The following is a 24,971-nucleotide window of genomic DNA, read 5'->3' on the forward strand; positions in this document are numbered from 1 at the left end:
CTAAAAATCTGGTTTGAGATCAAGCCCTGAGCTTTTGGAGTGGGAGCACTGAATTCCAAGACCCTAGACTACCAGAGAACTAACCATAGGGACTATCAACTAGTTAGAACTCACACAAAGGAAACCACCTGGTTACAACACCTGGAATCACTCAATCGCCAGTAGCACCCTGTGCCTGACGACTCGCCTAAACAACAAACAAAACAAAAATACAAACCTAATCATCAGCAGACAGGATAACCACCTCTCTCAGCCTTGCCCATTACAGGAAAAACAAACACACAAGCAAACAAACAAAAAACAAACTCAGCACAAATCTCACCCTCTACAAGCTTACACAAACCACAGGACCAACCTTAGGAGGGCAGAAACCAAAAGGAAGAAACAATTTAAAGCCTGGGAAAAGGAAATCTCAAACACAATAAGTTAAAAAAAATTAATAATGAAAAGGCAGAGAAAGACTACACAAATGAAGGAACAAATTAGAAACACAGAAGTCCAAATAAATGAAGAGGATATAGGAACTACCTAAAAAAGAATTCAGAAAAAAAAAATAAATAAATAAAAAAGAATTCAGAATAATGATAGTAAAAATGATCAAAAACCTTGAAAACATAATGAAGAAAATGCAAGAATCAATTAACAAAGACCTAGGAGAATTAAAGAATAAACATACACACACAAACAACACAATTACTAAAATTAGAAATACTCTAGAAGGAATCAATAGCAGAATATCTGAAGCAGAAGAACAAACCAGTGAGCTGGAAGATAAAATGGTGGAAATAACTTCTGAAGAGCAGAATAAAAAAGAATGAAAAGAACTGAGGATAGTCTCAGAGACCTCTGGGACAATATCAAAAGTACCAACATTCAAAAACGACAGAATAATCTCTGTTCATTTCCAAGGCAAACCATTCAATATTGCAGTAATCCAAGTCTATGACCCTACCAGTAATGCTGAAGAAACTGAAGTTGAATGGTTCTATGAAGACCTACAAGACCTTCTAGAACTAACATCCAAAAAAGATGTCCTTTTCTTTATCGAGGACTGGAATGGAAAAGTACGAAGTCAGGAAATACCTGGAGTAACAGGCAAATTTGGCCTTGGAGTACAGAATGAAGCAGGGCAAAGGCTAATAGAGTTTTGCCAAGACATGGTTACTCTAATATTTTAACCGCAAGTGTTAAGAAATATATAAGCGGGTGAAAACTGAAGATGCTTTTTTTGGAATTCATTTTTAAATCAAATTATTATGCTAGTGGTTAATGCCAAGCAAATATAAAAGGTAGCACTGGATCATTAGTTTCACTTTTCAATAATGTAAAATTGTCATAATTACCATGATATATAGATATATAGATAAATGACATGTTTATCAATTATCTGTGTACTGAGTATAAAGATATCAAAAAGAACATGTAGCTTTAGCTTACATAAATCCCCAAATAAATGAGCTATATCAAATTTACACTGTTTTCTCTTACATGTCAAGATATCCTGTCAATGAAAAGATAATGCCAAGAAAGCTGAAAAAGTAACTTTTCTCTATCCTGAAAAAACAACAGTGCAGATTATCACTTGTAAAAAGACTTGATAAACGGTGGAACTTAAACTTATGAATTTAAAGTACCCTATAAATTTTCTTTTTCCATAGCCACAGTGATAAAGCCAAGTGCCTTTAAAAACGATCAACATGCTCTGTAGCTTAGGGCAAAGGAAGGAAACTGAATCAGACATTTACTCTGGAATCACTGTTATTTCTTTAATATTTTTAAGCGGACTATGGAAATGGCACCAATGACCTTTCCTTCTAGAATTTAACTGGATCTCTTACACAGCAGGTAATCACCTACCTGCCCTTTCCTTCTTAGTCTATCCCAAAGAAGTCCCTATTTTGTGAATCCCTTTTAGAAACTACAAAGTTTCATCAAAATAAAAAGTGTGAGAGGCAAATTTCAGATAAGTAAAAATGAACACTGACATTCTCCGCAAATAAAAATGAACGCTGACATTCTCCGCAAATAAAAATGAACGCTGACATTCTCCATATTTAAAGCCCAGGAATTAAATATGTATATACAAAAGCAATATGTATATACATTTGCTTTTGTATTCTCATCAAGAAAAATTCCACAGATCTGTGACATGGCTTTCTACTTTGTTGAGCACTTGGGTATTAAAATTCATCTTAAAATCTACAAAAAAATGTCCTACCTACTGACATGAAAGCTTTACGAAACAACTCAGATACAGGGTCTTCAATCATCTATATTCTATGTAAAAACTAAAGCAGAATCTGAAGTCAACTTTCAAGTTTCTGGAAGACAAGTTTTAAAGGGCTTAATTAAACTATTTAAGTATATATGTAAACATTTATTTAAACTGAAACCTGTAAGATTAGCTGTTAACTACTATATGAACTATTTAATGATGAAGAAAAGTACTTTACAACATGGAACAGTAAATGACAAAGAATTGTTGACTTCTGCAAGGAGAAAACCACACACACTTGGGCAACAGTACAGAAAAAGGTTAACTGTGGTCATACAACCTTAGAGTTAAAAAGCAGACCTGTAAATTTTTCCCTGCTAAAAGAGAAGCATCAATTGAACATACCAACCAACGATTACTGCTCTGGCATGAAGATAAAAGAAATCAGGTGATTATTAAACTTAGAGTATCTTGGAGAATCTGGGAGTCCTTGGCAGAATCAACAAAGAGAATTCTAATTTCTCTTGCTACTGCTACATGGCTTATGAGTCAGATTTCACCTCCTGATGTCATCAGAACAAACAGAATTAAATGTTAAAAACATCATGTATATGGTTATGCATACTATAATGTCATTTTGTTTTCAAGAGAAAAAGTAGCCTTATTTGTCTGCTTAGTCGCTCAGTTGTATCCAACTCTTTGCAACCCCACACACTGTAGCCCACGAGGTTCCTCCGTTCATAGGGATTCTCCAGGCAAAGACACTGGAATGGGTTGCCATGCCCTCCTTCAGGATATCTTCCCAACCCAGGGATCAAACCCAGATCGCCCACATTGCAGGTGGATTCTTTACCATCTGAACCACCAGGGAAGCCCTTAGTAGTCTTTATTTATCTGAATAACAATTCATTTATTTGGGCAGCTAAAAACTGCTTATACTTTAAATTTAGTTCAATGTATTTTCTAGAAGAGGCCACTGATTTTCTTACCAATCTATCAGACCTATATTTCATTTCCCTTACAAATTACCCTAAACATTGGAGTCAATCATCTCAACACAGGCTGAATTGTCTTACTCCTTGTCTATCTAAACCCCCACTGACTAACCTTTTATCAACATAATCATCATTTGCTCTCATCCTGCTCCCAGATGCCAAGTACCATTATGGAAAAGAAGACAAGCACACTAATTCTGCAGCACTGCAAATTCACAGCTCCTGTTTATTTGGATGGCTAAGGCTAATCAGCAACCCTTTTTGGCCCCTATTCATCACACTTTCCCTATTACCAGGTTTTATCATTCATCTCTAGGGAACTCAGTCCCATTCCCCAACCAACACTCTTCACCATGTAAAATACTTCACTTTGAAAAGCAGAATCTGTTCATTGTAAACCTAATTATCTTTCTAAACCGTCCACATAAACTGCTCTTAATCTATTTATTCACTTATCTATCCTCCAGAAAGACCACTGCACATCAGTTATCTCCTCTTATATCTGCTCTTCTAGTTCCTTACCCCGACCCAGTTTTCAAAAATTTATCTTATAAATTACCATATTCTAGCTCTCCTTTCCATTATTACCAAACTTACTAAATATATAGTATCATCCTTACACTACCTCCCATGTACTTTGAAAAAGCAATTTTGCATTTCAAACTTATGGGAGTTTCAAGATCAGTACCAATGTCTTCTATCACCCAGACACATCAACTATTAACAATTCACTGCATTTGCTCAATCACTGCCTTTCTTTTCTTTCTCTCCATATAATACACCTACAGACTTGATGCCCAATCACTTCTAAATATCCCAGTGTGCATTCCTCTAAAACAAGGACACACATCTCCATACACTGGGGAAATTAATACTGATAAAAATGCCATCCAATCCACAGGCCCCATTCAAATTTTGTCAACTATCCTGACATTGTTCCCTTTTCTTTTTTGGCCTAGGGTCCCATATAGCAGAGAAGGCAATGGCACCCCACTCCAGTACTCTTGCCTGGAAAACCCCAGGGAGCCTGGTGGGCTGCAGTCCATGGGGTTGCTAAGAGTCAGACACGACTGAGCGACTTCACTTTGACTTTTCACTATCATGCATTGAAGAAGGAAATGGCAACCCACTCTAGTGTTCTTGCCTGGAGAATCCCAGGGATGGGGGAGCCTGGTGGGCTGCCATCTATGGGGTCGCATTGAGTCGGACACAACTGACGTGACTTAGCAGCAGCAGCAGCAGCCCATATAGCAATACGTGTTATGTCGTCACTTCAATCTCTTCAATCTGGAGTATTTCCTGAGGCTTTCTCTATGTTTCATGTCCTCAGAAGTTTATTAAAAACACAGACTTTATATTCTGTCAGATCATACTGTCTTGGTAGGAACCCCACAGACAAGATGCTGTGTTTTCCTCCATGTACCACTTCAGAGGATATGCAATGTCAACCCCCATCCCACCACTACTGAAGTTAGTAACTTTGTCATGTGAAATGTTTCCCGTATTTCCCCCCTAGAAAGTTCCAATTTCCCCCTTTCTATTAAATTAGTATCTTGTGGGAACATACACTAGATTACGCCAAGATCTTCAAACCAGTATCAACCAATCTACCCTCCATCAATGACCACTATGATAGCTGCCAAACCAGCATGCTTTCTGTAACTATCAGTTGGCATTCTACCGTAAATAAGCAGTTTCCCTTTTTCTCACTTAATTATTTACAAATTTACATCAGTATAGACTCAAGGATGCCTACTTTAGTCAGTGGTCATAAATAATTCAGTCAAGGTCCTACCCGTCCTCATGGAACTTCTTTAATAAGAAAATACAATTAAAGCTAATTTTAAAAATTAAGAATTTCAGACAGTGATAGATATTATAAGAAAAACACAGTAAGGTAACGTGACAGACAATGATACAGTATGGGGAGGGAAGGTAGACAGCGAAGTCTATGCAGTGTTTGACCAGAGCTGCTAAAAAAAGGAATAAGCCACAACAATATTTCGGAGAAGATGATTCCAGGCAAAGGGAATAGATAGTACAAAGTCTTTAAGCCATAAATGGGCTTTGCAAGTTTGAAACACAGGAAAGACTATTGTAAATGAAGCACCGTAGGAGGAGAGAATTCATCTTATGGACATTTTTATACATGTATCTTCCTTAACAAAAGTTTCTTACAAGAAAGGACATTATTCACTTCTGGATCTCTAACTGCCTGGCTCATTCATTCATCTTTCTTTTTTGTCATATGCCTACTGTATACACCAGATACAATGCACTACAGATCTAAAAAGGTTTGAGAAAAAGGATTTGTTGTCAGGAAGTTCACAGCTTAATAGAGACCGACCCCTAAACAAATTCACTGCAACAGAGGACCATACAGTATGTCCAGGGGAGTACCCCACATTCAGAAAACAGCCTGTTACTGTCAAGCTTTTTGAAAGACTACTCTGTACTGTCTCTTTAAATTTTCAATTCCCAATCTTTCCTTAATGCACTACAATCTCACTCCTTTCCCTAAAACTTAAAACAAATAAAGATTTTTTCCTTAAGGTCACTAATAGCCTTGCCAAATCCAAAAGATGCCTTTCAGTTCTAATTTTACTTTAGGTTTCTATCTTTAGTAAAATACAAATCCTCTGGCTTTTAAGACACCACATCTTTTTTTCTCCTGTGGCCTCTAAGGCAACTCTTTCTCAGTTTTAATTACTGACTCCTCTTCTTGTTTAGTTTGCTTTAAAGTTGAAGACTCAGACTTCTTACATTACATACATGAGGTAAAATGATCAACTTCCATAGTCAATGATTCCCAACTTGAATCTTCTAGCCTAGATCTCTCCTGCACTCCCACTGCCTGCTGAGCATTTCTACTTGGCAATCTATGTGTGGATCTCAAATTCAACACGTCCCAATCTTCACGAACTTCTCCACTTAAATCCCTACCACAGTAAATAACATGGCTTTCTAACCAGCTGCACAAGTTAAAACACATGTCACTTCATATTGCCTCTCAATTCCTCCCCACATGCAAATAAACCTCTTAAATCCTAGTTCTATTTTTAACCTATTAATTCCATCCCTACTCCCACTGTGACTCTCATGGATCACTCCTAAAACCTTTTTACCAATACCTCTGGATATCGACTTAGCTTTAATTCATCCTCTACAAAATGCCAGAGAAGGCAATGGCACCCCACACTACTCTTGCCTGGAAAATCCCATGGACAGAGGAGCCTGGTAGGCTTCAGTCCATGGGGTCACTAAGAGTCAGACACGACTGAGCAACTTCACTTTCACTTTCCACTTTCATGCATTGGAGAAGGAAATGGCAACCCACTCCAGTGTTCTTGCCTGGAAAATCCCAGGGATGGCGGAGCCTGGTGGGCTGCTGTCTATGGGGTCGCACAGAGTCAGACACGACTGAAGCGACTTAGCAGCAGCAGTAGCAGCTACAAAATGCTCAACAGAACATTAAAAAGAGAAATTCTACTCACTCCTCTAAAGCCATCATTTTTGTTCCATGCCTTCAGGGAAGAACCCCCTTCAAATGTCACAAAAGAATCTTGACTTTGTCCTCCAATAATATCTCTAACTCTTGCTTAACAGTGGTCTATATGTATTTTTCGCCATGTCAAGTAATACACAATTGTATGTTATATTCTTCCAATGATTGTAAATGCCTTTCCTTAAACTGTGGAATATCCATCTTGGCTCAGTTCAAAGTGTCACTTCTCAAGGAAGTTCCCCTTACCATCTCCTACCACCCCCTGAATTAGGTACCTCTCTCCTAGGATACCTCAGCATTTTGTGCTGCCTCTATCAAGCCTCTCATCACATCGCATCAACACTGTGTTGTTGATCATCTATGAACTCTCATCAGTAACTGTAGCTGCCATTTCAATATTCTAAGTGTTTAGAAAAGTGTACACCACCTAAAAGACCAAAGTTCATTAAGGGAGTGAATAAACTCATAGTATTTATTACAAATTATTGAGTATGGAAATATTTTATGCTCTTTTGCCTTAATTTGGAGAGATATACTTTATGTTTTTGAGAAACGAAATCTTTTTACGTGGTCCTCAACATACATTTAGGAGTGAATGGCTTACTCTTGAGAGAATTAACTCTGTTTTTCTTTAGTAAATATTATTTGACACAATGATTCTGAAACCAAGTAAACAAATTTAGAAAACTAAGAGAATTAGGGAACAGTCAGACTTGGCGATTACACTGTCTCCCTCCCTGGGCTCTTCTCATTATTCTACTGGGAAACGTCCATTATTAAAATATTCTAGTACAAAATACTGGATAATTTTCCTAACACAGAATTTCACTTATCAATCACAATGATTTCAGTTTCAATCTTGTATAGCATTTATTAAAAAGAAAGATTTTAGGTAAGAAAATAAAATGGATACAATTTATTTAAATCTATCTATAGAATTAAAAGCAGCTTCTCCCTTTGTATCCTGTTCTATACTAATTACATACACCATTTCATGTAATCCCACAAAAAAACCCTGTGGGACTGATACTACTATTATCTACTTTACTAGTATTATCTATTTCCCTGCCTTTTTTAAAGAGCTGAGAACATTGTAGGTGAAAGGGTGAGGCAGCCTTTGTAAACTGCACTGCTAGTGCATGGCAACACTGCGAGCTGAACCGAGAGTCCCCTGATGCTGAAGCTGATGCTCTGAACCACAGGACTATACCACCTCTAGTTGTGCTTGCCCAAAAGCACTCAAAAGTCCATTGGAATTAGTCCCTTGGAAAAAGTTTTCAAATACATCTAACACTAGAAGTTAATGACAAGTGTACAAAGTCTAAGATACCAAATACATAAGAAGAAAATACTGAGTCATCCACTACTGAATTGTTCTTCTAGGAAGTAACAATAGTGTGCGGCCCCTCACAGGCATCTTTCATCGTTCAGTCAAAACCTACGATCCTGAAGTCTTATCCTATTTGCTTTTAAGACTGGATTTCAAAGCATTAGTTAGTGGCTAGTGTGTTTCCAGGGGAATAAAAGAATGTGAACACATATATTCTCTAACTCCACCTGAAGTGATAACAAGATAAAAATATAAAGAAATTTTAAATAACAATGATCTCATATTTTGGCATTTATCACAAGGTAACATTTTGGAATTTGTCACTGCAAATCACCAGTAAAAAATTACAAACGAGACTGTAAGTTTGGCACAATTTGAAAATTATATCACATACACAAAACATCAGCATTTTTAGATTCTTGATAAGACCACATAAAACAGTACAGTGATAATTTTCTTCCCTTTATTTATGTATCTTCAATTAAAGGAAAACAATCAGAAAACAGTTTCTTCTTAACGTATCATTCTTGTTCCCCCAAAATCAAATGCTCTTAAAACTAGGAATTAAGTTTTTAGAATAAGGGCTGCAGTTTTTCTCCACCCCCCCCTGTACAGGGCCAGATAACAATTATCTTAGGCTTTGTAGGCAATACAGTCTGTCATAACTACCCAACTCCACGTTGTGGTACAAAAGCAACCCAGACAATGTGAAAAACTGAGCGCATCTGTGTTTGAATAAAACTTTATTTACAAAACCAGGCAGTGGGCTAGATTTGACTCATGGGTAGTAGTTCACTAAAGCCAGGTTCAGAACACTCTCCCAGCTCTATGCCTACTAATCTACTACTGTAAGATAGCAACAGCATTATTACTCACTGGATTTTTCCCTCAAAAAAGTATAAGAAATTATGTGTCTAATTCAAATCAATATACACACAATGCTTCATAAAGTATGACAAATTAATGCCTACCATCTCTCTCATTTTCAAAGAATTCCTTTCAAAGACATCAAAAAATTAAGAAGTTATAGATATTTTTTATAATTTCAGTATATGGCATAACTTAATACCAAAATGAAATATAAACACAATGTAATGCTTCTTTCTCATTCATTCTATTTATTATTATTTTTGAAAGAATCCTTCTAACATTAGAAATGCCTAATTTACTATATGTTTTGAGAGCTAAATTTAAATAATAATATGTTGAACTAACTCTAAAGATAATTTTCCATTACCATTTGAGAGCAAGTTACTGTTGCAAGTATATCAAGGACTTCAGCAAATATAGGGATAACTGTTCCTCACTCTGAAGATAATAACCTGTCAGAAAATTTTGAAAATTTCACTTTTATTCTGCTTCATAAAGAATAGCAGACATAAAAGAGGAAATGAAAGGGAGAATACTAACATATACGAAATGATCTGCAAATGCCTGAAGAGGATTCTAGAACCAGGAAAAAAATAAGTATGGAAATCCTTTCCCACATCCTGCCATTTAGCTGTTTTACAGATGACTGAGTGTATGGGTAAAGGAGAGAAAGTAGATATAAATAAATCTCAGTTTACAAGCATATCTACTTAAAAGAGGAATCTATAATTGTTATGACTGTATAAAATTCGCAGCTGCTCTCTTCAAAGACAGACATAGGAATTTCCATGTTAACTTCAATTTCCCATAGGAACCCCGTGAATAAGTGCATACCTTCAGCCCAGTATTTCACGTAAGTAATATTTAATTATAAGTACAACCACTGTAGTGTAGTATTACCCTTAGTGGATATAATAGTTAAGGCACCTAAAAAGAAATTGAAATACTTCCAAAAGCAATTTTCTCACTTAAAAGCTGAAAAGCTCTGCTTTTCTCCATTCAACAAGTTAAAAGAAAACAGTAACAAACAAACCCAAAGAGATTCTTTGAACGCCAGATATACTGAAGGATGAGGTTCTAAAGATAAAAGGTAATAAGCTTACATATGCTCAGACTTTTCCCTATCACCACTTTAAGGGCCATTTCTCAGACTCTAATGTGCTTAATACACTTTGGATAAAATGTCCTTAAGTTTAGAATTAAAACTATTGTATGACATTTTACAAAATGTCAACTGCATTATCTGATATAATGCTGGGAATTACACTCATCCATGAGGACAATAATGTAACTGTGTTACAACATGTCTTTCAAAAACATTCCAAACTTGAAGTCCAATTTTAAGCAACCTTTTGTTACAGACAGTTGTATTATGTGAATTTCTAGTTCTTCAAATTAAAAGGAAAAACAAAGGTTTTGTTTCAAAGTTCAACTATAAGCAACATTTTTGTAATCTCATATATGAATTAACATAATGCTTTAAAAACTTACAGTAAATATCCGTCTGCCAGTTCGATCAAAAGTTACACAGTACACAGACGACAGGTGTCCAAGAATTCTTTTATGCATTTTCATGTGCTGATACACTGCAGTTGGAACCAGTCGCTCAAGTCTGTATTTTCCATTCAGCTTCCTTGAAAACAAAGTATCCGCTACCAAGAAAAGGGGGAAATAAGTATAATTCAGAAATTAATTTTCTTAATTATCCTCTTTTAAGAATTCATGTATTTCAATTTCTCATATATTGGTAAAAATAAAGATGCTTTCTAATGCATATGACTCCTAGTTAAAAGTCTTCAAAATAGTAAAGCCCGTTATTTTACCTGAAATAAGTCAAAAGCACTATTATCTTCACTTTACAAACAAGAAAATCTAGTTAAATAACCTGCCTAAAGTCACAAAGTAAGGCATGATGCTAGAATTAAAACTCAGGCTTCTTTACTCTCTACTCTGTCTGAAGTGAAGTGAAGTGAATGAAGTCGCTCAGTCGTGTCTGACTCTTTGCGACCCCGTGGACTGTAGCCCACCAGGCTCCTCCATGGGATTCTCCGGGCAAGAACACTGGAGTGGGTTGCCATTTCCTTCTCCAGAGGATCTTCCCACCCAGGGATCGAACCCAGGTCTCCCGCATTGCAGGCGGACGCTTTAACCTCTGAGCCACCTAAAGAGGCTCTTTAAAACCCAGAATGACTGTATGACATTATTTCTTTAAAAGTCTCCTATGAGATAGATTTTCTCATAAAAGCAGTTGAAACTGGATCCGGTGCTTTTTTCTTTTCCACAAACAGCAATTCTTAAACACTCTAAATATGACACGCTGAATGACACTTCTAAAAACTTTGCAACAAATGAAGACAGAGGAATAACTTGTTGCATTAATAATAATAACAATTAAGGGCTTCCCTGGTTGTCTGGTGGTTAAGAATCCGCCTGCCAATGCAGGGGACACAGATTTGATCCCTGGCCTGGGACGATTCCACATGCGGCAGGGCAACTAAGCCCTTGAGCCACAACTACTGAAGTCAGAGCCTAGAGCCCAGCCAGAGAAGCCACAGCAATGAAAAGCCCACGCACCACCAACAGAGAAACCCCCCGTTCTCTGCAATTGGAGAAAGCCCGAGGGTAGTAATGAAGACCCGGCACAGCCAAAAATAAATAAATTTAATAAATTTAAAAAAAAAAAGAAAAAAAAGCTGGGAATCCTGCCGAAGACCTGTACAATGATTCCTTTTCTAGAACCTATTAGCCCTCTTTCTTCACCTCGCCCGTTTTAACCCCCATTTAACGCCCATTTCAAGATATGAACGAAATTTACCTCCTGCTCCAAAGCCTGATACGCTGAATTTGGCCGAAGATGTTCCTTTCCATCTTACTTACTACTGTTCTTTGTTTTCTATACCAATAATTACGATGGAATTAGAATTATAAACAAAGAAGGTGCTCAATAAATACATGCTGACTGGTCTGCAGGCACATTTTCACCTGTAGATTATCTTTTAATACAAGGCTTTCTTTTTTCTGACTGTGACTGCCATCTACTTTGGATAATAAGCACTGCAGTTTCTCACATTTAAATTTAGTCCCCCCCCCCCACCAACCCCCAATTTAAATATATACAAAGTATTGATATTAACAATATTTAACTCCGGTTTAGAGCCTACGATTATGCCCTAAAGTTTATGAAATATAAATCTCTCAGGTGCATCATAAAGAATCTCAGAATATTATCTTATTCACATACAATAAATGTTTGGCTTACACTACATTTACAAGCAAAAAAAGAAAACATTGGGGACTGGCGACAAGGTAGAATACTTTACAGTTTCTAAAGCAATAAAATATAATTTAAGGAATAATTCCATTGTGCTTACATGATCTTTTCCTACATCAATTATTTTATATTCTGATAAGAGTGCATCTCCTGCTGTTAGAGGACAAGTTCTAAGATACAATCTTTTTGTTGTTGTTGTTCCTTTGACAATTTTTTATGAGTTATTTTTATTTTTTTTCTATCTTTTTTTTTTAATTTTATTTTATTTTTAAACTTTACAATATTGTATTAGTTTTGCCAAATATCGAAATGAATCCACCATAGGTATACATGTGTTCCCCATCCTGAACCTTCCCCCCTCCTCCCTCCCCATACCCTCCCTCTGGGTCGTCCCAGTGCACCAGCCCCAAGCATCCAGTATCGTGCATCGAACTTGGACTGGTGACTCGTTTCACACATGATATTATACATGTTTCAATGCCATTCTCCCAAATCTCCCCACCCTCTCCCACAGAGTCCATAAGACTGATCTACACATCAGTGTCTCTTTTGCTGTCTCGTACACAGGGTTATTGTTACCATCTTTCTAAATTCCATATATATGCATTAGTATACTGTACTGGTGTTTTTCTTTTTGGCTTACTTCACTCTGTATAATAGGTTCCAGTTTCATCCACCTCATTAGAACTGATTCAAATGTATTCTTCTTAATGGCTGAGTAATACTCCATTGTGTATATGTACCACAGCTTTCTTATCCATTCATCTGCTGATGGGCATCTAGGTAAAAATATGGAACGCTTCACGAATTTGCGTGTCATCCTTGCGCAGGGGCCATGCTAATCTTCTCTGTATCGTTCCAATTTTAGTATATGTGCTGCCGAAGCAAGCACTCTAGGATACAATCTATTTCAACATCTCTGCTACCTAAGACAAACTGTTGAAAGTTGTTAATTAGTATATTTAGGCTGAAACTAGTTATACAGTAACAGGGATTTGGTAAGTTTCTAATAAACCCTGATATACTTTGCCTTATGCACAGAAATGGCCTGGTGAAAGACGACCACCTGCACTTTAGCTCCAACTGATTTGGAGTCAAGATCACACAAAACCACAGGCATCATCTGTCCTGCCAAATGAGAACTCAAATGATCTTATCCAAACACTAAGGATCAATAACATCTCACTTATTGTCTGTTTTATAGAAAATTAAGTGATGACATAGAGCACAGATGTTGACCGTACTGTGTTACCAATACAGTTTAATTCTCTCCACCCCAAATTTACAAACTCAAAATGTCAAATTTTCTTAAAATCTCTATCACTGTTCAGGTACAAAAATATGGTCTTTGGAGGTAACTACGATACCAAAACTATTATTTTAATTATGATAAGGCACTTTTATATAGGTCAGAATTTTTTAAGATGGATTTTTAATGAAGACTATACTTCAGAGTTGATAAAGCAAAAACTAATTCCCTTAAGAGAAAATGTTACTACTCTCTTAAACAGTTTTTACTGAATCTCTACCTAAACTGGGATTAAACCTTTATTTTCACTTTAAGAGTCAACTGAGAAAAAGAACATCCCTTTCAAAAAGCTACCTTACAGTCAACATTTCAAGAAAACCTTTTTAGAAACAACATTAAGTCAAATACTGTACTCCATACCACCCTATGTTATGCTTGGCTGCCAATTAACTACTGAGTATTTTTAATGATACTACATCAGCATCCTAAGGGAAAGGGTACCAAACAGAGTCCTTGCTGTCAACCAATTTACACACTTGTACAACAGAACTAAAAGATATGACATACAGGGAAAACAGGATGTAGAGTTCCTAGGTAATAAGCTGGTGGTTCAAACTTGACACGGGGGGTTAGAGAAAAAATACAGGTATGCTTCAGTAGTTGAAGTTCAACTGAGGAGGTTGGATTTGAAGAAGGTCTGACCAGGTCAATTAGGTCAATTAGGCAGAGAAGATGTGGTAGGATTCCCGTTGAATGAACTCACATATTCTTTTACTACACAATTTGCGTAACATCTTGTCTCTCCTACCAGATCTTAAGTATCTTAAGCACAGAAATTTTGCCTTATTCATATTTCCTGCAACTGAGTGTAGTGCCTTTTAAATAAAAAAGTATATAAGTGAATCTTAGTTAATAATAAGAAACACAAGATGGTTCAATTAAATTTACAGTTTTATGGCAGAAAAGCAAATGGCAATCATTCACTTTCTCAAGAAATTGTTAACAGTAATTGGATTTTTGAGGAAAAAGGAAATGTCTCTTGGATTATAGGAACTCCTTAAATTTTATTAAACCAGAACATCAATTTTTAAAATGAGCATGGTTAAGCAGATATAAGAGGTCACAAAGGAATAAGTTCTTTATATGACATTATTATAGTTTTAACCTTATATCAAGTAACATATATGACTTTTGTTTAAAAGTACATTTATGTTCCCAAGTATGGTGATGGGAAATGTTCTTAAATTAAGCCTGCCAAAGCAAATTTCTATCTTCTTCACTTGGCAAATTCTTTCTTATCCTTCAGGGCCAGTTTAAATGCCACCTCCTCTAGTAAAAAGTGAATTTTACTTTTAAAGTAAAATTTTTTAATTTTAAAAGCAACCTAACCAGTTGTCCTATAGTACCACTCCTGTGTTCAAAACTGCAGTGTTCATTTGATTCACAATAAACACCAAGTTCATCATACATCAGCCTACCAAGACTCTGCACAATCTTGTGTCCATTATCTGACCCCTTGACTTGGTCTATTCCAACCATTCTAATCACCCCCATTCTTCCAACACATCAGGTAAAGCTCCTAACTTGGGGTCTTTACACCCGCTATTCCCTCTGGCCAGAACACTCTCCCCCCACGTGGCTAATTCCCAGGCTTCCTTCTTCATATCTTTCCTCAAAAGTCTGTCACCTTCTCAATGAAGCCTAACTTGATCAGCCTAGTGAAAATTACAACCCATCCCCTACCACCACTGCTAACTCCTGATGCCCCTATGGAGCTTAGTATCTGCTCTTTTTCCATCATCACCTTTTATTTGCTGTTTATGTTTACTGTTTATTTTCTATCTCCCCCTACTACAATATAATAAACTCCACACAGGCACAATTTTTTTGGTCTGTTTTGTTCTTTGATTAGTCTAAACGCTGACCGTGGTGGCTGGCACTTAGTAGAAGCTATGCATTTGGTGGACTTAATAAATTAACTACACAACAAAAAACAATTAGGTTTAGGAATAAAACAAAAATGCATTTCTTTATTGGACAGATTACAGATTCAAAGATTCCATACCATTCTTCCTTTCAACTGCCCTGCTAAATTTACTTAATTTGGAAGCAAAGGGATAGGTAAACATATTTATTCAACCATTCTGAGTGAATGGACAAGTAAAGTGAAATAAAATTTCCAGAAATCACTGCTATTCATTTGTATGATCTATGGAGAAAGAAAAGGAGCAAAAAGTGGTAAGTGTCATTTGTAGCAGCAAATCATTCATAACAGCCTTTGAAACAAAGTCTTTGTGCACAATTTAGAACTAGTTACTAAACAAAATAAACAAAAGACCCACAATTTCTTAAAGTTATTAACAGGTATAACTCTGTATATATCTAGCCAGTAGGGTCTTAACTATTACTTCTGTGCATACATCCTTGGTAAATAAAATTTCCCCACAAGTCATTTCTTTGTAGTTCACACCAAGGTATTTTTTAAGAATTAATTTATTTCTTTAATCATAATACGAATGCATACTTAACATAGAAAATAAGAATACTGTCTTTACATAATTCTACCACCTAAAGCAATTACACAAAATTTTGCAGAGATTTCCCTCATAAACAGAATTTTAATAGCTATGCCATCCATATTCCTTAATGAAATAAAAACTAGGCTTTAAGTTTGATGGACTTGTATTTAAACATGATACTGTGGAGATTTTAAGCAAGGTACTCTCAACTTCAACTTCTCAAGTCATTCATCCAGAAACATTTTCCACAATATACTTGGTTTTCATACCTGGCTATTCTTTGACATCTCATAATTTCACACGTTTACACAGCCAATTTTATCAATATTTTTCTTTTCTTTTGTAACTTGGTATAGTGCTTTAGAATGGTTCTTCTACCAGCCAACAGTATAATAAATATCTACTTAAATTTTCTTCTATGTTTTTGTGGTTTAAATTTCTCACTTAACTCCTTAACATATTCAGAGTTTTGGTAGATGTTACTAGGTGAGTCTCTAAAGATATTTTTTCTCCCCTAAATAATCAACTATTTGTTCCGATCTTTCCACTAACTAACCCTTCTCTATTCTAATAAACTGTGATTTAATTATCGTATATATATTTCTGTACTAACCTACTGAAGGCATGTTTATTTATATACTAGCAATGACAACCCACTCCAGTGCTCTTGCCTGGAAAATCCCATGGACGGAGGAGCCTAGAAGGCTGCAGTCCATGGGGTCGTGAAGAGTCCGACACAACTGGGCTACTTCACTTTCACTTTTCACTTTCATGCATTGGAGAAGGACATGGCAACCCACTCCAGTGTTCCTGCCTGGAGAATCCCAGGGACGGGAGAGCCTGGTGGGCTGCCATCTATGGGGCTGCACAGAGTCGGACACGACTGAAGTGACTTAGCAGCAAAACTTTGGGCTTCGTTCATAGCTCTGTTGGTAAAGAATCTGCCTGCAGGTTAGTGCAGGAGACCAGGGTTAGATTCCTGAGTTGGGAAGATCCCCTGGAGAAGGAAATGGCACCCCACTCCAGTACTCTTGCCTGGAGAGTTCCATGGACAGAGGAGCCCGGTGGGCTACAGTCCACGCAGTCGCAAGAGTTGCACATAAGGTAGTGACTAAATCATCAGCAGCAGCAGCAAAACTTTAAATTTACTAGTGACACTTTAGTATGAATGTGGCTATTCTTCATGTCCTTTAAAAAATATCTTACTCCTGATTTATAATTATATAGTTTGAAGACTACTGAGAAGTTTTTTAAAAATTCACCTGTTGGAAATATAAGCTTAATTTCATTTACCTATAAACAGTTGCCATCTGTCTATCCAGGAACATGGTACTTTCATCCCACAAATGGGCCAAGTTTCCAATGCAGATATTTTAGAAAAAGATAGACATAAGCAGATTTACCTCAGTTTTCCTCACTATACAAATCTGTACCATGTGAATCAAGTTCATGGGAAATCTGTAGACAAATCTCTATCACATGAACCAAGTTTATGAGGAAAAAATGGATAGCTGCCAAAAAAGAGCATCTGCAATAACCTTAGTGACTATATTTTTGAGAATATTAGAAAAACATATGATAAAATCTCTGCAGATAATAAAGAACTAAGGCAGAAATATCATCACCTCCCTCCAAAAGGCCCCCCCTTCTAATAGGTACTTTTTGTCCCAATTTTTTGAAGGTGAAGTGTATTTGTTATACAGTATTATGTAAGTTACAGGTTTACAAAACAGTGATTCACAATTTTTAAAGTCTATACGCCAATTACACTTATTATAAAATATTGGCTATAGTCCTTGTGTTGTCTAATATACCCTATAGCTTACTTTATAACCCTATTCCTCTTAATTCCCTACTCCAACATTGGGCCCCCTCCTTTGCTCTCCCTTGGTAATCACTAGTTTGTTCTCCATATCTATGAGTCTGCTTCTTTTTGTTATATTCACCAGTTTGTTGAATTTTTTAATTCTACATGTAAGTGACATAATCCAGTATCTGTCTTTCTGTCTGACTTATTTCACTTAGCAAAATACCCCACAAGATCAACTGGCTAAGTATTTTAAAAAATGGAGGAATTCCCTGGCAGTCTACTAGTTAGGACTCTGCGCACTCATTGCTGAGGGCCCAGGTTCAGTCCCTAGTGGAGGAATTAAAAGCTCACAAGCCACACAGTGTAGCCAATAAAAAAAAAATGGACGAGGGCACACGGTGTAACTGCAATGAATTACCCAAGGTCAAAATAAGTCATGTTAAGAAAGACGAATTGAAGAAAAAAATTAAACTTACTATCAATTAACAAAAATGCAGAAAGAAGCTGGGCTTTTGCTGCTGTTGAAGTTTCAACTCTTATGAAAAACATAAAACAATACAGTATCTAGTCCAATGTGGGTTAGCTACTGCAACCAGAGGGCCAGGACTAGTGTCTACCACTTTTGCCAACATGTGAAAGCAGAGCCATGCTGGCAGCATAATGAATGCAAAAGAGAGGCAGGTGGCAGTAGATTCCAAAACCTGGAGAATTAAGGTTTGTGCCAGTAGAAGAATTAAAGGAGGATGCAAAAAGAAGAAAGAACATGTACTTCAGAAGGTGCAACTAGACCCTTTTCTGGTAATAAAAAAAGGGTACTCAGATAAGAAACATCAGAATATTTTACCAGAAGACTTTAATTTTTTATCAGCTTTATTTTTGTACTATATTTTGACCAACTTTATTCTGTGATTCTGGTTTTAAAAAAACACTTAGAAAGGTTCCAGAGTTTCTATACATAAAATGCAGAATTAGTTATAACTTGTAATTAATAACCATATAAACAGTTCCTAAATTAAAGTACAAAAGAGTAGATTCTGCAGAATCAGTATCTAGATTTCATTTTAATCTCCACAATCTCTGTTAAATAAAGGCTCTGTCAGAGTTTGGAAACCTACAGAATTAAACTTGAGTAAATTACAAACATACCTCATTTTACTATGCTTTGCTTTAGTGCACTTTGCAGATACTGGAGTGCTTTATTTGCTTTTACAAACTGAAGGTTTGTAACAACTCTGCATTGAGCAAGTCTACTGGCACGGTTTTCCAACGGTATTATTTTCGAAGGCATCTACAGTTCCTTTTAGACATAATGCTATTGCACAATTAATAAACTACAGTACAGTGTGAATAACCTTTACATGCACTGGGAAACCAAAAAATTGGTGTGACTCGCTTTACTATGATATCAACTTCATTGCAGTGGTCTAGAACCCCATCATACCTCTGAGGTCTGCCTGTACAAAAATAATGATAATCATGTAAGCAAAACTACGTGAAAATCAACTGTAATATGATCTACCTCTTTAGACAATAATTAGCTTGCCCAACAAAATAATGCTACATCCACGATCAGAGGCCAATTTCTATAGCAATAATCTTCCAAATTCACAACAAGTCCAAAAAGTTTTCTCTACACGGCATTGGTGATTTCCACTAAATAAAGTATTGTGTGGTAATAAAGTATTTGCTAATGCATAAAATTACATAAAAAAATTTTTTTAAAGGATCACAAAAATGTTTGAATGGAAAGATGATGCAATTGTGCAGGTCACAAAAAACAGCTATCTAATTCCCTAAAAGAAAACTTACGCTAAAACCAAGAATCAAGTATCTTGAGAAAGTACCTATTAAGGAAGATGAAAGTCAACAGTGATTGAAGCTAGAGAGAGGTTCTTATGGGGGCGGCTTCAAGAATCTAGTACAAAAAAGTCTTATCTGCTATTCTTGTGGAGGGGAAAAAAGCAACAGAAAACTATTATGATGTGTAGCAGATTTGGAAAATAATAGCTAATATTTACTGAGTGCTTTTACTATGTACCTGACACTGTTCAAGGAACTTCATATACATTCTGATGTAATCCTCATGGATCTTTAAAATGGGTATGACAATTATCCGCGTATTGCGGACACTCCTTACCAATAACAGAACTGAAAGGCAGAATCTAATTTTCCCATTCAATCCCAGAGATGAAGCCCAGGTTTGAATTCAAGCTTATTCCAAAGAGTGCACTCTTACCATACTGCTTAAGTAGACAAACATTAGGAAAAAAGACTGAGAGGAAACATGCTGACGTATTAGTAACAGATAACCAGTGAGACTGGTTAATTTTTCAGCTGCTCTGTTTTCCAAGTTTTCTGCATTGAGCATATGTACATCCTGATTAATATTTTATTAAATAAAGTATAGCTCAGCCTACCTTGAGGAGCTCAAGAGTAATATGAAAGATATGAACTGTCTAAAGAGATTAAGCTTAAATTCAAAGACTGATAAAAACAGATCCAGGGATAAAGATTCAAGGAATTTAAATTTATTTAATCATTAAAAAAAAAAGAAACCCTAAAGACTAAGCACATTAAAGTACATGAATGTATACACTACAGAGAATAACCATTGCCTATTTGACAATGGATATACTACAAAGTATTCACGTCTAGTTTGATTCAGAAGCCATAAAATAAAATGGGTCATCAACTTTGTTTATGTTTGTTTCTAAATCTTTCCCATTAAATTTTTAAAGTAAAAGATGGTAAAGATAGTTTAGATTCAATTTTATTTGTTAAGGACGTATATACGAAGGAACCTGTAACATTTAATTCTCTATAGAGCCACTAGTGAAAAGCTCACCACAGTAATTCTAACAGATATTAGATACAAATAGCTATTAGTAGAAAATTACAACCAAATATTCGTAATCTGAGGGCCAGAGATAATCTAGGAAATAATTCAACACAGGTTGGTTTATTTCCACAGCATCATCTGGTCTCTATCACAATACACAAGTAACTAGTAACGACTCGACGTAAGAACAAGACAAATAAAATTCTGTAACAATAATCATAATGAACAAAAATGCCAACTTTAAAGTGCAAAGGGTTGCAACATTTGAAGAATAATCCTGTAATTAGCTTATCTGTCCACAAAAAAAAAAGGATGGGGAGTGAGGCAAGAGAAAACAGAAAAGCAAAGCGAAATAATTACATGGGTGACACAAAACCCAAGAGATCCTCCCTCCCTCTTTTATAACGTATCTAAAATAATTAGTATGAACAGCAGCTGCCCTCCAAATCTCTACCTATTTAATTTCAAGTTTAGTTGTAATTCCCATTTGAAAGACACGTTTTTAAGATTTAGCAGATGTCACAAATATGAATAATGCCTGAAAAGAACTCAAATACTAACGGAAATAAAACACAGAAGATGAAAAAATGATTTCACGAGTTAAGCAAAAAAAAAAAAAAATTCACCAACCAAATACAAAAATAAGCACTAAAAAACCAAACCAAACAAAAAACCAGACATTACAAGTTGTAATTTATTAGAGCTGTACAATCCCTGATTTGTATGATTCTTCCTTCTCATTTCTTTCCTGGAAACTCATGTGATGATACAGAAAATACAATGGTATAATATTTTCAGTTTTAAATATTTTAATAGCTATTTAAATAAAAATTCATTTTTTAAAAAGTTAGGGTTTTTTTTTCCCCCCAAACATTTTAACCATTCAATTTTGAGTCAACAAACATTTATAGAGCACCTATATGGGCCAAGTATGAACTAAAGGATATAACAAAGAAAAAGAAAAGACAGAACTTACCATCATGGAGACTGCAGTTTAGCAGGGAAGAAAGACATGAACAAGGACTTACAACAATGTTAAGTTCCATCAAATAGAAGGTACAGAGAAATCTTGAAATATACACCAAAGGATCCTAAACATATAGGGCAGGAGGATATCAGGGAGTCAGAGTACACTTCCCTAAAAACTGATATTTAAATACCTGGAAAATGAACAGCCAGGGAAGGCAGGGAGGTGATAATCTATCTAGGTGGAGGGAAGGGCGTGTGCAATGGTCGGAGGCTGGAAGGAGCGCAACATTTAAGCAACAGAAGGGAGTCAGGTGTGACCAGCCCTTGGAGCACAAACGAGGCAGCATCAGAGAAAACGACTAAGGAGGAAGAGGCTGACTGCAGAGTGCTTTCTAGGCTATGCCAGGCATTTTGGGCTATTTTCCAAAGACAATAAATTGAAGCTTTCTAGGGAGAAAAAAGTGGGAATAATATGGTAAAAGATTTGCTTTGGGATAACTGCAGTTTTATCTCTTGAGAACAATGAGAACAGATCTGAAGGTATGTAACTAAAAGCAAAAGGTGATTTTACAAAAGAAATCAGAGGGTTCAAAACACAAAATTTCATTTTAGAAAAACTTAATCAGTGGGCCAACAAGATTATGAAGGCCTTCTCAAGGAACTGAATATTTTCTCTCAAATTTAAGTATTTATCAGGCAAGATACAAACTTGAGAGAACACACCATGTTTTACTGTTTCTAGAATTCATATACTGGGGCATGATTCAAAAAGTTCCTATACCCAAATCAATAAAATGGACACGGGTAGTACAAGACTAATGAATATAGAATTTCACAGGAAAGGTAAAAAGGTGCTATATAAATATGATCAAAGCTAAATGCATAAGATGAGAAATAAAATATCCAAAGATATAACTGAGTTACTCACCACCTCTCTTAAGTTTCAGTTTTCTCATTAATAAAGGTAGGGGTAGTTTGCAGTTATTATAAAAAGCAAATAAAAACCTTTTATAAACTTGACAGCATTATGTACTAACATCTATACTGACAGTCCTTAAACAGTCAAATCTTCATATTATAAAAGTGGATCTTACTTTTTTCCTTTACTTTTTTTTAAGAGACTTTTATGTGAGATCATTTTCCCCTTGCATCTCCCTAAAGATGCTTGAACAAATTGCTGCTGTTTATGTAAATATCTACTCAGCTTAATCATGGACTTCCCAGTTTTTAAGATGTCTAGTTAGATGTTCAATCCTGAACTTCAAAGTTTCCCTGAAGAAACTTGAAATAAAAAGTCAGAGACTTTACGAAGAAAATATGATAATTTGCTTCACTTAGAGAGCTATGAGATTTAACATCAAACCCAATAATCAATCCGGAAAAAGATATGATGCAAACTAAAAAAGGAAATGGCTAGTGCTTCCTAATTAGTTCTGAAATTATATGTCAGACACATTATATGGTGGGCAGGAGGGCACCTCTTATCACATCCATAACCTAAAAACAAATTTTACTGTACGATTTACAAAAGAAAATAAACACAGCCACAAGAGCAACCATTTAAACTCACCCAAGGAAACTGTCATTCTTCAAAGTGCCTCCCCTTTTTTGGTCAATCACAATTTGAAAAGAAATTTAAACAAAAGAAAAATATGAATGTCTATTTTATATATGTGGTGCTTTGGCATACTGAACATTAGTTTTATTTCCCTTAAAAAACAAAAATGCAATACATTTTAGTAGTCTCTCATTAACTACCTGTTTTTAGGAAGGAAAGAAGGAAGAGGTGAGCAGGGGAGGGGTGAAGGAGAAGGGAGATAAAAAAACAAAAATCTGTGACAAGTGAAAATATGAATATTATTCTGAACTTTTCCTATTCTACCCCAGTTCATCAATTACAGCAATTATATATTATCTCTTCATTTAATACTTACTGATGCTGAGGGGCTGGATCTATAAGGAATAATACAATAATAACCTCTATCCTCAAGCCCTAAAAGCAGTAAATATCATCCAGGGGACAGATTAAAAAACAAAACCAAGGACTGCCCCCCAAATATGTAAATGGTTAAAGAACAACACAAATTATAAAACCATGTAACTATTTCCTAGCTAGAAGATTAAAATGGCAAAAGAAAATAAATTCTGGAAGGAAAAATGGTTACTGAGAAAACAGCAGATCAAAATAAATGTATGCAAATAAGTGATGAGTAGACACCTAACTAAGGATTAAAATATGGATTGTATAAAAGGCAGGAAAAGGTACAAGATTGAGTAGAGTATTAGGGAAAGAATGAATAGAATCTTAAAATTTAGTGAATTATATGCCAATTGTTAAATTAGACATTATATGCTAAAGCTCCAAGATTTATAATAATATAAAAGCTTTTTCTAAGAACTATTAAAGAAATATAGTCATAAAAGAAAAAAACTTAACCCTACAATTGCAGACCCTAGCCCAGTGCCAGATATGCTAAGAGCCATTTCAGAATAAGTCAAATACAGTATTGAAAATATGGCAAAATGTAACAGTGAAAATGAGAAGGGAAAAGAATCTCCTAGAATCTCCTCTTTAAAAATGTACTCTAGATGTTTTTGCAAAATAATTAACTGAATGTTACAAAGTTAGAATATAACATCTTCTGTCACCTACTTTGTGCCTCACTTTGCTACTCATTTCAGTTCAGTTCAGTCGCTCAGTCGTGTCCGACTCTTTGCGACCCCATGAATCGCAGTATGCCAGGCCCCCTTGTCCATCACCAACTCCCGGAGTTCACTCAGACTCACGTCCATCGAGTCAGTGATGCCATCCAGCCATCTCATCCTCTGTCGTCCCCTTCTCCTCCTGCCCTCAATCCCTCCCAGCATCAGACTCTTTTCCAATGAGTCAACTCTTCGCATGAGGTGGCCAAAGTCCTGGAGTTTCAGCTTTAGCATCAGTCCTTCCAAAGAAATCCCAGGGCTGATCTCCTTCAGAATGGACTGGTTGGATCTCCTTGCAGTCCAAGGGACTCTCAAGAGTCTTCTCCAACACCACAGTTCAAAAGCATCAATTCTTCGGTGCTCAGCCTTCTTCACAGTCCAACTCTCACATCCATACATGACCACTGGAAAAACCATAGCCTTGACTAGACGGACCTTTGTTGGCAAAGTAATGTCTCTGCTTTTGAATATGCTATCTAGGTTGGTCATAACTTTCCTTCCAAGGAGTAAGCGTCTTTTAATTTCATGGTGCCTCCAAATAACTAGATATGGTAGATATTATCTCCACTTTACAGATGAGGAAATTGAGAGGTTGAAAAAATAAACAACTTGCCTAAGGCCACACATCTTGAGCAGTCAAGATTCATAACTAATTTTAAGTGAATATTTGGTGCCTTTGTTCAAACTATTTCCTCT

At 36.0% G+C, this 24,971-nt stretch overlaps 1 protein-coding gene and 1 non-coding gene across 6 annotated transcripts in view; both read right to left on the reverse strand.

Annotated features, from left to right (window-relative positions):
- PHIP (pleckstrin homology domain interacting protein) overlaps nt 1–24,971 on the reverse strand; it is a 128,267-nt gene that overhangs the window by 80,532 nt on the left and 22,764 nt on the right. For all 5 annotated transcript variants that reach the window (XM_061427263.1, XM_061427267.1, XM_061427266.1 and 2 more), the window contains exon 7: nt 10,407–10,567. In XM_061427263.1, coding sequence (XP_061283247.1) covers nt 10,407–10,567 — 161 coding nt within the window. The remainder of the gene's footprint in view (nt 1–10,406; nt 10,568–24,971) is intronic.
- On the reverse strand, nt 12,972–13,078 carry LOC133254531 (U6 spliceosomal RNA). The gene has a single exon (XR_009738702.1). It is a non-coding gene; the product is annotated as a U6 spliceosomal RNA (small nuclear RNA).

This window comes from Bos javanicus, chromosome 9 (genome assembly GCF_032452875.1).
Source record: "Bos javanicus breed banteng chromosome 9, ARS-OSU_banteng_1.0, whole genome shotgun sequence".
In the NCBI taxonomy this organism is placed as follows: domain Eukaryota; kingdom Metazoa; phylum Chordata; class Mammalia; order Artiodactyla; family Bovidae; genus Bos; species Bos javanicus.